The 16989-nt window shown below is 46.5% G+C and overlaps 1 protein-coding gene and 1 pseudogene across 1 annotated transcript; both read left to right on the forward strand.

Moving 5' to 3' along the window:
- The window catches only part of LOC127316113 (uncharacterized), an 800711-nt pseudogene that overhangs the window by 717786 nt on the left and 65936 nt on the right, over positions 1-16989 (forward strand).
- LOC127317757 (galactoside 2-alpha-L-fucosyltransferase) lies at positions 955-2996 on the forward strand. The gene is made up of 2 exons (XM_051348357.1): positions 955-1266; positions 1441-2996. Exons 1-2 carry the CDS (start codon positions 1089-1091, stop codon positions 2907-2909), a joined length of 1647 nt encoding a protein of 548 aa, XP_051204317.1. The 5' UTR covers positions 955-1088; the 3' UTR covers positions 2910-2996.

Below are 16989 nucleotides of genomic sequence, written 5' to 3' on the forward strand. Positions count from 1 at the left end.
TCCGACGACGACGGGCCGTACCCGAACGAGACGGCCGATCAGCAACGCGCGCTCGTCGAGTCCTTCGAGTCGGAGAAGGAGCTCCAGGACGCCGCCCGTGCCCTCAAAGAAGCGCAGATTCACCACGCCGTCGAGCTCTCCCTCCAGGCGGCCCAGCAGGGGAGGGCAGGCGACGACGCGCTGCTGGATCAGCGGCGTCTGGCCACCGCCCTACGAATGGAGAGGCGACGTGCGCAGCAGGAGCTGCGGCGGAGGGGAGGCGACGACGGGGCATGCCCGTCGAACGCACCGTCGGGCGGTCAGTAGGCTAGGGTTTAGATGAAATGTAGCCGTTTTCATTCAAACTTTATAATATATAATCAAATTTGAATGAAAACCTTTATTTTCATGCACTAATATTTATTTGGGGATTTTGTTTGGGGGACGCGACTGGGGAGTGTGGAGCGACGTCCCCCAAACGCGGCACTAACAAAACACGTCCCCAAACGCTCCATCCGACGCGTTTTGTGGGACGTGTGCTCTTAAACTGCATGATTTATTGCCACTAGTCGGCTGTTCCGATGCCATGTAAAGTTGCAATGATGAGTCTTCAGTCTTCACAACGTGCCCAATGTTTAAAATGTCAGGCCTAGAACATGTACAGCCGTTTACTTAGTACTACTACAGTAGTAGGGTCGAGTTTTTTTTACCATCCGTGGATTCCAGTTCTGTCTTCCAACTAGTAATTGAAATCGATTACAGGAAAAATGAATTCATCGGAATCGGAATAATCTCAGAGTCAGATGGCTGTGGTTTACTACTGGATCTAGCAGTTTGACAATCACTTCAACTAGTAATTGAAAATCGATCACAGGAAAAATGAATTGATCGGAGGAAAATCTCAGAGTCAGATGGCTACTGGATCTACTCCGTAGTAGTTTGACAATCACTTCAAGGACCACGTCAACAGAAAACAAGCATGCAGCAGGAAGCGGCAGCTTCTGCGAATCCTGCAAACCGTAGGCACTGAGAGCAGCCCCAGCCGCACGGGCGTTGCGGCACGCAAGAGAGCGGCCAGCCCCAGCAGCTAGCTCACGCCGCCGCCGGCGATGACGAGGATGAAGACGACGCAGCTGGCCGCCCGTTGCAAGCGGTGGATCCCGGCGGTCAACGGCGTTCTCGTCGCCTTCGTACTGGTCGTGCCTACGCTAGTCATCCTCTTCGGTGGGCGCATTGGCGAGCAGCCAGCGGTCTGGATCAAGACGGCCGTTGGCGGCATACGGCGAGGTGAGACTGGTAGCTATGGTTTATGACTCTGCTTCCAGTTTTGTACTCTATCATGCACGTCTGGACTCTGCAATACCGGTTTATTAGTCTGCTTGGGCGAAATTGGATCAGTGGCACCAATTTCATGGCAAAAAGAATATGGGAGTTTCAAAACATGACGAAATACCTCTGCAGGTGGAGACGATGCCTTCCTGCACCGGGAGACAACACGCGACGAGGATCTTCTTGGCGGCCTCTTGGTCGAAGGATTCGACCAAGAATCCTGCCACAGCCGGTACCAGTCCGCCGTGTACCGAAGGAACCCCGGCAGGAAACCTTCGCAGTACCTCGTCTCCAAGTTACGGAACCATGAGGCCCTGCAAAGACGGTGCGGCCCGGGCACCGCCGCCTACGCCAACGCCTTGGAGGAGCTCAAGTCCGGCAAGAGCCCTACGTCGCCGGACTGCAGGTACGTGGTCTCCATCTCGTACCGCGGCCTCGGCAACCGGATCATCGCCACAGCGTCCGCCTTCCTGTACGCGGTCCTCACCGACCGCGTCTTCCTCGTCGACCCCAGCGCAGCGATGGACGACCTGTTCTGCGAGCCGTTCCCCAACACGTCATGGCTGGTGCCTCCGGGCTTCCCGGTCTGGTACCAGAGCTTCTACCTCTCCACGCCGGAGCGGTACGGTAGGATGCGGGAGGACGGAGTGCTGAGAACCGACGCGGAGAACGGCTCCGCGGCCTCGGGGGAGCTGCCGGCGTTCGCCTACATCCACCTGGACTACAACCAGACGGCCCACGACAAGCTCTTCTTCTGCGACGACGACCAGCGGCTGCTGTCCAACATCCAGTGGCTGCTCATACGGACGGACGGCTACATCGCGCCGGGCCTCTTCCTCGTGGAAGCGTTCCAGGATGAGCTCGACCGGATATTCCCGGAGCGCGACGCCGTGTTCCACCACCTCGGCAGGTACCTGTTCCACCCGACCAACCGCGTATGGGGCCTCATCACGCGCTACTACGACGCGCACTTGGCGTGGGCGCGGCGCGTGGTCGGGATCCAGGTGCGCGTGGGGTGGTCCGAGTCGCCGGAGACCCTGAAGCAGATCAAGATGTGCACGCAGAACGAGGGGCTGCTCCCGGCGGTGCTCGGCGAGAAGGACGAGGAGCCGCTGGTGGCGCCGCGCGGTGTTGGTGCCAAACCCACCGCCGTTCTGATGACCTCTCTCGGGGTCTGGTACTACGACAACATGAAGGGGATGTACTGGGAGCGCGCGACGGCGAGCGGCGAGGTGGTCGTCTTCGACCAGCCGAGCCACGAAGAGGTCCAGCGCTACGGCGTCAAGTCGCACGAGCACAAGGCCTGGGCCGAGATCTACCTGCTGAGCATGACGGACACGCTGGTCACCAGCGGCGAGTCGACCTTCGGCTACGTGGCGCAGGGGCTTGCCGGGATGAGGCCGTGGGTGCTCGACATGGGGATGGTCAACAGCACCGTGGGCTGGCCCTGCAGCAGGGACATGTCCATGGAGCCGTGCTACCACGTCCCGCCGACGTACGGCTGCAAGCGACGGGAAGACACGGGCAAGATCGTGCCGCATGTGCGACACTGCAAGGACAGGCCCACGGGGTTGAAGCTAGTAGACACAAAGGATTGGTGAAAGAGGACAAAAGGAACGTATATGCAAACATTTTTCAAATATAGTAGACTGCACCAATTTCACAGTGTAATGAGATATTGTTGTTTCACGAGATATTGTTGTTTCACATTGGAGTATCAGTGTATTTTTTTTCACACGAAACCCACCTCAGTGGGATCGACTTCCATTACTTAGCATAACGGAAGAAACATACACACGAGCATCCAGGTGCAAGAAGCAAAGTACGAAAACAAAAAAACGCCGCCTACTACTGCTAGGGTTCTGGACTTCCACCGCAAACACTTTGGAAACTAGAAGTACTTGAGCCTAGCTGACTACTGATCATAGAAGGCAAACCCCAATCGAACAAGGTGGGAGTTTGCACACAACACCAAAACATAAACTTCTTCAAGCGCAGAGGAGGATCAGTTATCATGAGTAGCACATCATCTGATGCATCTTGGTTGGGAGAGGAAGTCCCAGGACCCAGTCTAGCTCTGTCTCCAGGACGAGGAGTTGCGTCGCGCGCCGCCATGGCCACATCGGTAAGGGATTCCGCACCAGCACGAAGGGCAACCTGATATGCATAGTTATTCAAACATGCCCAGTAATTCATAAAAACAACAGAATAGAAAATTAGCTCAACAGAGGATTTGATAAGTTTTCCGTCGAAACAGGCTTTGTTGCACATCTTCCAGATCGCCCAGCAAATGGAAGCTATGCCGGCAATCTAGACGTTGCGGCTGGCAGGGACATGCCGAGGTAACCATCGAAAGAACCGAGAGAAAGAGGCAGGCCTCACTGTAACACCAATGGACCTGGCTACATGCCTCCAAACATTTTTAGTTGCATCACATGTGAAAAAAAAAGATGATGGATAGTTTCCTCTTCATTGCAAAATTGACACTTTGTATTCCCACCCAGTTTCTTTTCACCATGTTATCTTTAGTGGCAATAGCATGTGCCAAATCAGCTAGAGCCAAATTTTGATTTTTAGGGGGATTTTGGCTTTCCATAAGTGTTTAAAGGATCTATCAATCACATTGCTGCAGAGTTGTTTGTAGAGGGATCTCACAGTGAACACACCATCTTTGGTCCATCTCCACACATGCTTATCGGGAATAGAGGTGAGATGGATGGAGCACAGAATCCTATGTAAACCATCCATTTGGATCTGGAGATCAACATACAATCATCTTCTAAGAGTGAATCTCTAGTCTCTGGAAGCAGCAGCTGCAACAATCAAATCTTGCTCATTGCAAATATCAAACAAGTCATGGAATTTGTCCTTGAGGGGTGTAAATCCCCACCAGGAATCTCCCCATAAATGGTTTTTTTTTCATCCCCCACAGCCATTTTTCTGCCACTGATATATATATGCCCTTAATATGAAGCACATGAGCCCACAAGGCAGAGTCTTTTTGTTTATGATTCGCCTAAAAACACAAGAGTTGGGGAGATATTTCCTCCACATGAAATCTTGCCAGATCCCCTTTGTCATGTTCTAGTTTCCACCACCACTTGCACATCAGACTAATATTAAACGTGGAGAGATTCTTTATCCCCAGACCACCTTTACATTTTGGTTTACAGATAAGCTTCCATTTGACCAAGTGATACTTTTTTGTTCCTACCATTGCCTGCCCAGAGGAATCTTTTAATGGGTTTCTCTAAGCCTTTAATATTTGTTTTGTGTAAAAGTCTCAGTGACATTTGATACACAACACTGTTGGATAGACATGCATCTATTTTTGTAACTCTGCCACCAATTGACATGGTACTGCCCATCCAGCCATCCATGCCTTTCTTCATCTTTTATTGCATGAATTTCATCTCAGCCACGGGTGTTCTCCTGGCACACACAGGGGTGCCCAGATACTTTATGGGCCAAGAGCTTGTCTAGCAATTGAACAAGCCAACATATTGATATAATTTATCATCATCAGATTGTATCATGAGCACTTCACTCTTTTCAAAATAGATCTTCAGTCCAGACATTGACTCAAACAAATACAAAAGAAGTTTGAGATTAATGGCACTATCGATGTCATCTTGTATGAATAGAATAGTGTCATCATCATATTGCAGAATTGTAATCCCCCCATCTACCAAGTTTTCAGCAACACCTTTGATCAAATGATTCTGCTGAGCTCTATGAATCATTTTAGCAAGGCAGCTAGATTAAACAAAGAAGGAGTAAAGGGATCACCTTGTCTCTCTCCCTTGAAACTGCCAAAGTAGGGACATGTTTGATCATTTATTTTTACACTCAAAGTTTCACCATCAACTGCATTTTTTTATCCAAACCATCCAATTATCACTGAAGCCCATGTGTCTACAGCAGTCAAAGAGGATGTCCCAGTTCACCTTGTCATAGGTTTATTCAAAGTCTATTGTCAGTACAACCCCCAACTGTTTTCTGAATTTTGTTTCCCTAAGGATCTCTTGTAGCAGCATCACACCCTCAGAAATATATCTCCCTTTGATGAAGGCGTTCTGACAATTATGAACAAGCTTATGCATAACAGGATCAACTCTGATAGTCAAGGTTTTTGTACCAATTTTGAACAAAACTTGGAGCAGGCAAATAGGGCTAAATTTCCTAATCACAGAAGCATCATCACTTTTGGGGATCAGGGTAAACCCTATAGTTAATCATATCCAAGGAAATCTTATGTTGATGGAAATCAACAAAGAATCTCATCATGTCAATCTTTATGAGGTCCTAGAAATTTTGGAATAACTCAATAGGAAAACCATCAGGACCTGCAGCTTTATTCTTCTCCATCCGGAACACAACCTCTTTTATTTCTTCTTCTGTAAAAGGCTTGTCAAGCTCAATCCTGTCTTCCTCACTCAATTTATCTCTACCAGACAACATATCATATCTCAGTCTAGTTGCAGCTTGCCTGAGGTCCAAACAAGTTCTTGTAGAAAGAAGTAGCATGTTGATACGTCTCTATCATTTTTGATGCTCCATGCTTGTTTTACACCCATTCATATATGTTTTGTTTACACTTCGTTGCACTTTTACATGATTTCCAGCACTAACCTATTAACAAGATGCCACAGTGCCAGTTCCTGTTTTCTGTTGTTTTATATTTCAGAAAAGTTGTACAGGAAATATTCTCGGAATTGGACGAAACAAAAGCCGAAGTCAATATTTTACCGAAATGAAGACGAAGTCCGAACGGGAGTCGAAGAGGCGCAGCAGGTCGGCCAGACCTACCCTAGGTCCGACCTAGACCTGGCCCGCGCCTAGGGTTGGTCTGGACCCACCAGGTGCCCCACCGGCCTAATTCCTCCGCCTATTTATACATCTTTTCGGGAAAACCCTGGATACCAGAGCCTCCATCCACGAAAAGTTCCGTCGCGGCCGCCATCGCCGAACCCATCTCGGGAGGTTCTGAAGCTCTTCCCGGCACCCTGCCGGAGGGGGAAATCATCGCCGGAGGCATCTACATCGCCGTGCCCGCCTCTGAACTGATGCGTGAGTAGTTCATCCATGGACTATGGGTCCATAGCAGTAGCTATATGGTTGTCTTCTCCGCTTTGTGCTTCATGTATCGATCTTGTGAGCTGCCCTACATGATCAAGATCATCTTTATGTAATCCTATATGTTTGGTTGCTGGGATCCGATTAATATTGAATAATATGTTGAGATTGATTATATATTCATGTCATATGTTATTTGTGATCTTGCATGCTCTCCGTTGCTAGTAGAAACTCTGGCCAAGTGGACAATTGTGACTCCAAGAGGAGGTATTTATGCTCGATAGTAGGTTCATGCCTCTAGTTTTCTAGGAGAGTGGCTTTATAACTTCTAAGATTGTAGATGTGATGTTGCTACTAGGGAGAAAACAACAATGTTTTATCCAAGGGTAATTCTATTGTTTACTTTACACACATTGCTTAATGCGATAGTCTGTTGCTTGCAACTTTATACTGGAAGGGGTGCAGACGATAACCTGAAGGTGGATTATTAGTCATAGACGCAGTTGAATTAGGGTCTATGTATTATGTTGTAATGCCCAATACCAAATCTCATAGTAATCATCTTGTCATGTATGATTGATATTCTGTCAATTGCGCATCTGTAATTTGTTCACCCAACATCTTATTTCTTTATGGAGAGACACCTCTAGTGAACTGTGGACCCGATCCTATTTCCTTTACTGATAAATTCAACTTCAATCATGTTCTGTTTACTTTCTACAAACATCTCCTTCCATTCGATATGTCTAATCTGTTTTGTTTAGCAAACCGGTGAGATTAACAACCTCACTGTAAGTTGGGGCAAAGTACTTTGGTTGTGTTGTGTGCAGATTCCACGTTCTTGTTGACGCCGAAAGTGCGCCTCAGGGATGGAATTCGAGCCGAGCCGAGCCAGCTTGGCTCGACTCGCTAAAGCTCGGTCAAAAATCGAGTTAGCTCGACTCGACTCGTTTAACAATCGAGTCCAGATTTGAAACTCGGCTCGACTCGCAAAGCTCACGAGTAACACACGAGTAGCTCGTTTAAAACTATCAAATAGAACATGTAAAATGAACAATGCATTTTCCCCAAATATTTGGGCATGAATGATGAACAACAAGCATTATGATTATGGTATCAAAACAATATAAACCACAACGATCAATATATAATTAGAATAAGATTGCCAAGTTGAGAAACCACAAATATAGCTGCCCATTTTGGTGGGCTTGGGCCAACTTCATTTTTACCAAGCTAAACGAGCTACTCGCGAGTTCGATGAACTCGACTCGTTTAGCTTGAACTTGTTTAACGACAAAATATGAAATTTGGCTTGGCTCGTTATACACCGAGTTTGAGTCGAGCCGAGTCGAGTCACGAGTTACTCATTTAGCTCGCGAGTTTCGAGTTTTAATTCCAGGCCTAGCGCCCTGCCACTAGTCAACCAGCAACACCTTCAGAAGTCACACATTTCTCCTACTGGTCGATTAAACCTTGGCTGTCATCGCGCGTGTGTGTATCTCTCCCCGAGAAGAGGCGCATGGTTTCATACTGAGGGAAAACTTGCTGCTGTGCTCATCACGCCTTCGTCTTGGGGTTCCCCAACAGCGTGTCTGCGTACGACGAGCACACACCATCAAGCTGTTTTCTGGCGCCGTTGTCAGGGGGAAAGATGATTTCTGCAAGGGGAGTCTCTCATCTCCAATCTCTTTACTTTGTTATTAGTTTGCTTAGTTTACTTTATTTTTTTTTGTTTGCTTTTATCTATTATATACTAAAAGCAAAATAATGGTGTTTTTCGAAGCATCAGGTTAATCCACATATGCTAATAAAATATAAGCCGATGATATTAATCTTAACGTCTGAGATTAAAAGATGATAAGTGTTACGTACAACAACATACATGTACAAAAACTAACATGTGACACGTAACCCATAACCCATATAATTGTGGTTTAGATTTAATTGAAAACCAATCGTGAGTCGTATAGTTTTGTTTCACGTTACGGACGTTACAGTAGCTATTTGCTTCCATTTGAATTTTTTTTTTTTTTTTTGCGAAACACAGTACAATCAAAGACGCTCATACATACGCGTACACACTCACCCCTATGAACGCACACACGCACACCCTACCCCTATGAGCACCTCCAAGAGACTGCGTTGAATAACTGATCCGGCGGGTCTTGAGATTGACGAAGTCACCACAGGCGCCTCGCTGTCGACGGGAACGTCGCCTCCCACTGAAGAATATTCCGCCTTTTATGAGACACCAAAGTGTCAAATCTGGGATTTGAACTCTGGTGGGCTGGGGGTGCCACTGCCCTCCTAACCATCCAACCCGTGGTTGGTTCTCCGCTTCCATTTGAAATATAGGAAGCCATCACGAAAGAAGAAAGAGAGATGCTTTTATAGATAGGTGACAAATCACGTGAAGGACTCCTAGGGCTGTACGTCATGTATAGATATATGGAAATCAGATTCCTTTTTTTCCTTAAATAGAACGGTTAATTATTCCAAAGGAGCAGCACATGCTACATTATAGATGGAATATACGTGACCAAAACTATACTACTTAACTGTATTACTTATTGAACTATAAAAATAGTGAGACATCCAAGTGTATCCAAATTTCCTAACCGCATTTTCATGTGTTCACTCAATTTTTTTTATGATCCACTTTCAGATGTATCTATAAATAAAATGCATATTTATACTTTCGTATTTAGATAAAGTGGAGCAACTTATTTTGAAACGGAGGGAGTATGTAAGAAAAAAGTAAAGACGAAAAGATCAAAAAAGAAATCTCATATTAGAGGCACCATGTTAAGCAATATCATCCAAGTTATTTAATATTTGGATATAAATTATATGGTTAGGATTTACTGAGAGGTTATTTAGTTTTACTCCCTTTTCTCATGAAATATGTCTTAGATTTTTCTACATTTTAACTAAACACTAAATATTATCTAGAGACGGAGAGAGTACTAAAATTAACCGTGTCAAGTACCATAGCATGCACTTTATCAAGTATCATGTACGCTACTTCTTCAAACGAAAAATAAATACACGTAAACAATTTTAGAACGACAGATCATGCAACATAATCCAACTTTGCGAGACGACATATCATGTGAAAATTGAGTCCCATCTCATTCACACATTGATTCATTATACACACGCGTTACGATGGTTCCTTCCGTGGATGCGACGAACAAAAGCTCCCCAAGATGTCTTGCGCTAACCCGAGTATGATTGACGTCAGATCAAACCACATGAGCAGCACTAACCTGGTCGATCATCACTCCTAGGACTTAATCTTCAGCGGATCACCGAGCGGCCGCACCTCGTCATCTTCTTGCCATCGTCAGCCAACGCGCCAACCATGGTTAATGAAGGCGATTAAATCTTTTTATTCTAAAATATTTAATGGGTATTGGTTTTGCAATATTATATGAGCAGTTTTCTCTAGATTTAAGCAAGTCATGTCACTGACATGGATATTGATGGATATGGCACGAACATCGATAGTTGAGCCAAAAATACGTAGAAACTGTTCTAAAAAATACGTAAAAACTCAAAACAATTCATTTGAGTAAATTCATTATATAATAGGTTAGGTAGTTTTAATAAATATATAACATTACTTCTATAAAGTTAAAACACATAAAAGGTAAACCAATAGATGTATAGCTTTTAAGATGTTGCCCTCGCATTTGCGAGGGCCACCTTGCTAGTTATAACTACTGTATTAAACCTTAACAGATCCGATTTTTCTCAGATTTTTGGTTAATTTTGTTGCTTAGGCTGTTTGCTGACACGTGTGATTTAGTGCATCCAGTTGATTTCGTGTACACATATGGGGACGTCCTGCTTTTCCTTTTGGGTTTGTCTGTCTCCTTCGCGATTTCTTTCCTTTGATCCCTGTGTGCCTAAACTTTTTTATGCTGGTATTGTGGGTCCGCACTATCTCTGACCAGACCCATATATTCCTACCGCTGTTACATTGTGGGGCCACGCCATTAGGCTAGTACCAATGCACCGCCCGACTCCCGCCCCGCCACGTCAGCTTTTCTCTCACTCTCACCCCACTCTCACCCCACCTTGCCAATGCATGGGCTATAGTCCCCACTCTCACTTCTCTCTCCTCCACATCACCATTTCTTTTCCACATTAAGTTATTTCACTCGATTTTGTTTAGACATTCAAAATAATGCAAGAAATTATTTTATTCAACTTAAAATGTTACCGATTACATAATAATTAATAAAATTGCATAATAAATATTAAAAATTACATAATAAATAAAAATTCTACTCTTCTTCCTCTTCCTCTCCCTCTTCTTCCTGCTGCTCCTCCTCCTCATCATCTGCCAGACCAAGCTCTTTTTCGCACATCTTGATGGCCTTCGCATGTAAGCGCTTTTCTGCTTCGTTCATGTCGTCGGTTGATCGATCTTTCATTTTGTTCCATTGTTTGAATAGCTTAGCCTTCACTAAACCCTTCATCATGTTCCTCATGGCGAAGGATTTGCTTCCTACCTCACTGCTTGATGAGGTTGCCTTCCCCTTCCTCCTTGCAGATCGTACCGCGGCCTTGGCTCTATCGCGCCCCGGTGGACGCTCCTCCTCCGTAGTCGCGTCGCCAGGGCTGTACTCACCAGAAACTCCCAGACGGCTTCTCTTCGAAGTGGAATCGGATCCACTACCAGGACCATGTTGTCCTTTCCACTTCGCTTCATTGCGAACAGCTTGCCACCAGTGGTGCTTTCTGAATGGCTGAGTCACTCTTTTGTCATTCGCGTACCTCTCCATTGCCGACTTCATGACCATATCATCGTCTGCTCCACTCTGACGTAACCGCTCTTCTTGGATGTAGTATCCATTGAACAGGGACACCTCCTTGTTGTAGGCGTTCCAATGATCCTTCAGCTGCTTCGAGGTCCGATGACGGGCAGGATCCGAGGTAGAGTTGAAGGTTGCAGCTATCCCACCCCAAAAAGTTGTGCCGGTCTTGCAATTACCGGCAACAGAGTCCTTGGAGTTAAGAAGCCAAGCATTAACCTACCACGAAATAGATATTGTTAGTGACAAATCCAAGCAACAACCAACCCCGAAATAAATATGAGATGGGTAAGTAAAGTACCAGTTTCTCCTCTTCCTCAACAGTCCAGTCAAGCCTCTTTGGACGCGGTGGTACGATTGTTTCCGCAACATTGGACTCGGAGCTTGGAGCTTCGGAAGGTGGTGGGGGGTACGGACCATATGGCGCGTATGGATACGGAGGTGGAGGGTATGACCCGTACGAAGGTGGTGGGTACGGGGGTACAGTGCCACTCCCGCTACCTACAGGTGGAGCATTTGGAGGTGCTTGGGGGTATGGATACGGAGGCGGAGGATATGAACCATATGGCCCCGGAGGCGCCGGAGGTGGAGCGTATGGGCCATATGGCCCCGGAGGTGGTGCGCCGGGGGACCATAAAACTCGGGGAATCGGCGAAGAAGCTACATTGGTGCGACGATGTGTCGGAGAGACACCTTCGAGGTCTATTGGTGACCCGTCTTGCATCAGATCCGTGAACGTGGTGAAATCTGGTGGAGTCCAACCGGACATGGTGGAGAAGTTGAGAGAGGGAAGGTGATGAATGGAGATGAGATGGGTGTGGAGTGAGTGAAACATATGGGGGGTATTTATAGGGGTGGAGCTGAAATTTTGAACCAGCAACGGCTAGCTGACGTGGACCAATCGCGTCGCGCCACGTCAGCTAGCCGTTGGGCACTCCCGCCCCACTCCCGCCCACTCTCGCCCGCCTCTCGCCCGCATCCCGCCCGCCTCCCGCCCCACTAACGCCCGCTCTCGCCCGCCCTAGCGCCCGCCTGCCTCTCGCCCCACCCCGCCATCGCGCCGCCCCGCCTCTCGCCCCTCTCCCGCCTCCCTCTCGCCGCCAACGCGCGGGCGCCAACCGGCGGGAGCGGGCGCTACCGCCGGGCGCCCCCGCCGGCGCCCCTCCCTCTCGTCCCCCCCGCCTCCCGCCCCTCTCCCGCCCCGTCGCCGCCGTTACCGCCCCGCCACCCGCCCGCGTTGGCACCGGCCTTAGCGGTGGAGCGGTGCCGTTCCGCTGCGTGTCCTCTTCCCAGGTATTGTTCTTAACCCCTGTTTTCCTCCGTCCTCCGTCCGCCTCTTTCCTTTCTCTGAATTTCTCCTCTTCTTCTCCGCTTGGATTTTTCTGGGATGGTCCGTCCGCCGTGTCGTCCACTGGTTTGGCCTGCCAGTGGAGGGCTTGCTCATCCTTCTTCTGCCTCTGTTCGTGCTCATGGAGGGGCGGTCCATGGGGGCTGCCCGCTGTTCCTGGCCGCCGCGGTGGTCGGCCGGCTGGTCGCGGCCGACATGCCCCCCGGTTGCCACCGCGTACAGGCCGCCGTGCTACGTGCCAGCGCCAGCCTTCGTCTTCTTCTGCATCTGCTGCGCATCTGGCCTTTTGAGTACACCGGCATCCATCTTCTCCTTTGGGTGACTCGCCGGCATCACCGGCAAAACATAAGCTCTCCCCAGTACGAGCTTCCCATGGTCCGCGGCCTCCTCTCTCTATCTCTGATCTAGATCCTGGAGAGGGAGCAGAGGAGGTTGTTGGAAATCAAATTCTACAGATTGGTTAGACCATGAGGAAACCAGGCCCGCCCTTGGCCATGGAGTGCTTCACGGCGCTGACCCGACTCTGGAGCTCGATGAGGCCAACATCATATGGGGAGCGGGAGAAGCTACGGCGTCCTCGCGTCGACGCCCACCTCCAAGGCCTCTAAGCCGCGCGCCACCAGAGGCCGCCGGTGACGGTGGTGTTGGCCTCGATGCCCATGAGATCTCAGAAGGTCCAAAATCAGCCGCGGAGTACGGTGAGTAGCGCCGGTCCGGGGCGGTGGCCGTACACCACCACGGCGACGCGTACGGCTTACCTGGTGTGCGGCGACGGCGGGTGGGTGCTGCCGCAGTTCTTCTCCATGTGCGAGGGCGCGGTGCACACGCTCAAGGGCTGCAACCTCCCCTGTGTCTGCAACGCCATATTGTTGCCGCTAGCTTGGTGAGCAGGGGAAAGTGGGTCAAGCAGCCTGGAGCCAGGCGCCGCCGCGGATGGTCTGGTCATGTCCCCTTGATCTACACCACGCCTTGTACATGCGAATTTGGTGAGTTTTGTCTGAGCTCTAACTGGTAATTTATCAGCTTATGAAAAATTGTTTGGTAATTACTGATTGCAAATGTAGAGGCTGGTGTAGCTCCGCGTGGGCGGCGTGGTACACCGACGGCACGTCCCGGCTGATGACGTGCTGGCTTGCCGGTCCTCTTTCCGGTCTGCTGCTTGAAGCCGCCACTGTTTCTCCACGTGCCCGGCGTGGTAGGGCACCAGGTCGTATCTCTCGAGCCCGTGCCAGTCGTCGGTCTTGCCTGCTGGTTTGCCTCCTTCGTTCTCGTGTTTAACATGTACAGTAGCAGAATTACAATGTCTACTCTGAATTTCAAGGTTAGCTCACAGGGGCTGCAAGTATGTTCTCTCTTCAGTTTAAGGAACATGTGCGTTATTGTGATTCCAGTGACACTTACAAGATGTCAGTTAAGTAGTGCAATATTACTTCATTAGATTTCTATGTTTCGATTTGTACATGTATGTATTCTCTTTACTGTATTTATATGAGCACGTTGAAAGCTACAGTCTTTCTCCTTTCGGCTCTCTGTTTTTTATCTGTCTAAAAGTAAAGCAAGGAAAATTAATCCCTCTTCCTCTTGATTTTGCCCTGTTAGAATTGACTGAAATGGAATTTTATAAGAAGCCCGTTGTATCCACGAAGCGGAATTGGCTTTCAACTCTTATATGCTTAATTATATACTTAGGAGGTTACTGTCAACAGGTGACATTACCAGGGTTCATGCTTCTCCTTCTGTTCCTTCTACATACTCTGCTATGAGATTGCTAAACCACATATGCCATGTGGTAGGGTTCATGCTTCTCCTTACCTCTTGACAAAATTTTCCTCTACATGTGAATATAAACAACACCACAGGTTTCTCATATGAGTCTTTTATGGTGTTCACGGATGGCTAAAGCTTTTTGTAGCTATGGAATAGTGACTGTACATTCTCCAGTCTTCACTCTGGATTGTTTCTCTTTACATGAAGTGTAGATTTTCCCAGGTAGGTATGTCGCCTTCTAACCTTTAGTTGCAGCTTGTGTGTGGCATGCACATAAGCAACTCTTGAGCCTAGATGGTCCTAGACTCATTATTTCACTGTCTGCTGCTTCATAGTGTGCATGCTCTGAGTTTGATAATTGATCTTCTTTTTCTCCAGGACTACAACAAAAGTGAGTGGAGTGTTGAAGAATGTTAATACAAGTAGTGCCCTTTCAGCATCTGTTAAAATGGTGGAAAGGGGTGTTCACTAGATGATCTGATCTTTTGTAATGCAGCTCTGGCCAACAAGCAATCCATGAGGATATATGAACTATCATCCACACAATCTGGATCGACATAGTAGAAAGATGAATCGGTGCCTCGAGAACTACCTTAAGATGCAGGATGTGCACACGGTAATCTTCTTTCTTTTTTGCCCAACCCCAATCATTACTTAAGAGTTTCTTCTGTTACAAGGTAGGTTAGATCTTCATTTATATTTCAGAATTTCTTGGGCGATGTAGTTGGTGTCTAAAATATGCACAGTTGGTGCGCTATACTCATATAGTTCAATGTAAGCTAAATGGGTAAAGGAGTTTTATGTTGTGTGTCAGTGGGCTGACGGTTGCAACTACAGCAAAATTATTATTGCTACCACGTACTTTAGCCATCATTTTAAGTAGTTCTAATCGGAGATTATCTGATCTTTGGATTCATGTGTAGTAATACAAATATTTCAATGCAAGAAAATATGACCAATCTAGCATCAGTGATTAGTCTCAATAACAGTACACTGTTCTAGCGGGCTAATTAAAATGCTGACAAATGGAATGAGGCCTAAGTATTATTTGAAGGCGACGTTGACATACTGAGTAAACGATTCAGTGTTTAGATTCTAATATTATAGGTCTTCTTGAGTAATTAAGTTGCCACAAAGAGTCACAATTTACTCAACACACGCTGCTACAATATTTACATGATGTATTGGACGGTGTGTTCCTTCTGAACTAATTTCTATTTCGGTTAATATGATACATGTCACTTACATTATTACGACATGTGCATATGGGTATAACTGATTTATTTTCATGTAAGATATTTAATAGTTCATGTTTTATTAATTAATGTCCGTTTCCTTTGCTTTGTTTTGCAGTGTTTGTTTTCCACCATAATTATGTGAGTTGATTGCTCGGCATTATACGAATTGGTTCATGTATATACTCATCTTTCTCTTCTTATATATTCCACTTACATGCTATATCTGCTTCGTTCATTAATTTAATTCCTCATTCTTTTGTTTTCCAGGGTTTGTCCTCTTTGGAAAATACCAAACTTGCTCCTCACTATACTACTGTATGCCGTGCCAGGTGTTGAAATTTCTGGGTACACTATTGTTTAGGATAACTTTCTGCTTATATTCTGATGCTTTACCTATAACCAACTGTTTCTACTCGAAGTCCTTTGTGGTTGATGAGATTCTAGATGATGTGCTTTCTGATTAGGTGTTACTGAGGTGAGTTTGTATGAATTTCTTAATGCAAATTTTTTCAGTCCAAGAAGCATTAAAATCTTGCTTCCGTCCCAAGGGAACATGATGAAAGGATGTGCACCAACTAATCGTATAGATTAATTAAAGGCACAGGTAAAAAAGGTTCAGTTTACACCTTAGAAAATTCATCATTGTTGATGTGCGGAATAAATACAGAGTAGCAGATCATCCTTACAGAATCAAAATTACTCAGTGCTCAAAGGTTCAGGAAATCACTCCACAACCTGATAACCTTCCTCTATTTTCATATAATGCAACTCGATTGAGGTCCAGCAGATACGTGCAGTCGACAATAGTCCTGTCAGGTATTCACTTCACTGCACATGTGATCGAGTGCTTATATTATTTATGCTACTCAGTTATCTATTATTGTTTCTTCTTATTTTTCTACTCTGTATTTATTTCTGCTCTATTAGGTATTCACTTCAGTGCACATGCTAGATTAAATTACACACTACCATTGCGGCACACTGATCTTACTCTGTTATTTCCCCCAGCAAGCAGTTCCAACTACCCGAGACAGAGATGAAGCACTGTCGATGTCGTTTTTCGTTGTTATTTTCTTTCAGCTTTCTACTAGAAGCATTAACTTCCCTGCTCATTTTTCCGTTGGAGTTCCTCGCAGCAATAGGCTTAGGATAGCAGATACCGATACTGAAGTGCACATGCTGCTGGCCATCCTCGCTGAGCTCTGTTAAAATTCTTTTTCAGTGCAACTGTTATTTATTAAGTTTCTCATGCCGCTAAATTTGAAATGACTGATTCCGAAGTGCAAGCACTATCTGTGGTTTCAGCTGAAGTATATTGTAACTACATGTTTTATGTTTGTAAATGTTGTTGAAATGTTGAAATTCATTATTCCAGTTTGGACATGACACTTTGTTTTAGTTAAGTAGTTTTTGTTACTGAATTTATTGT

The sequence above is a fragment of the Lolium perenne genome, chromosome 7, assembly GCF_019359855.2.
Source record: "Lolium perenne isolate Kyuss_39 chromosome 7, Kyuss_2.0, whole genome shotgun sequence".
In the NCBI taxonomy this organism is placed as follows: domain Eukaryota; kingdom Viridiplantae; phylum Streptophyta; class Magnoliopsida; order Poales; family Poaceae; genus Lolium; species Lolium perenne.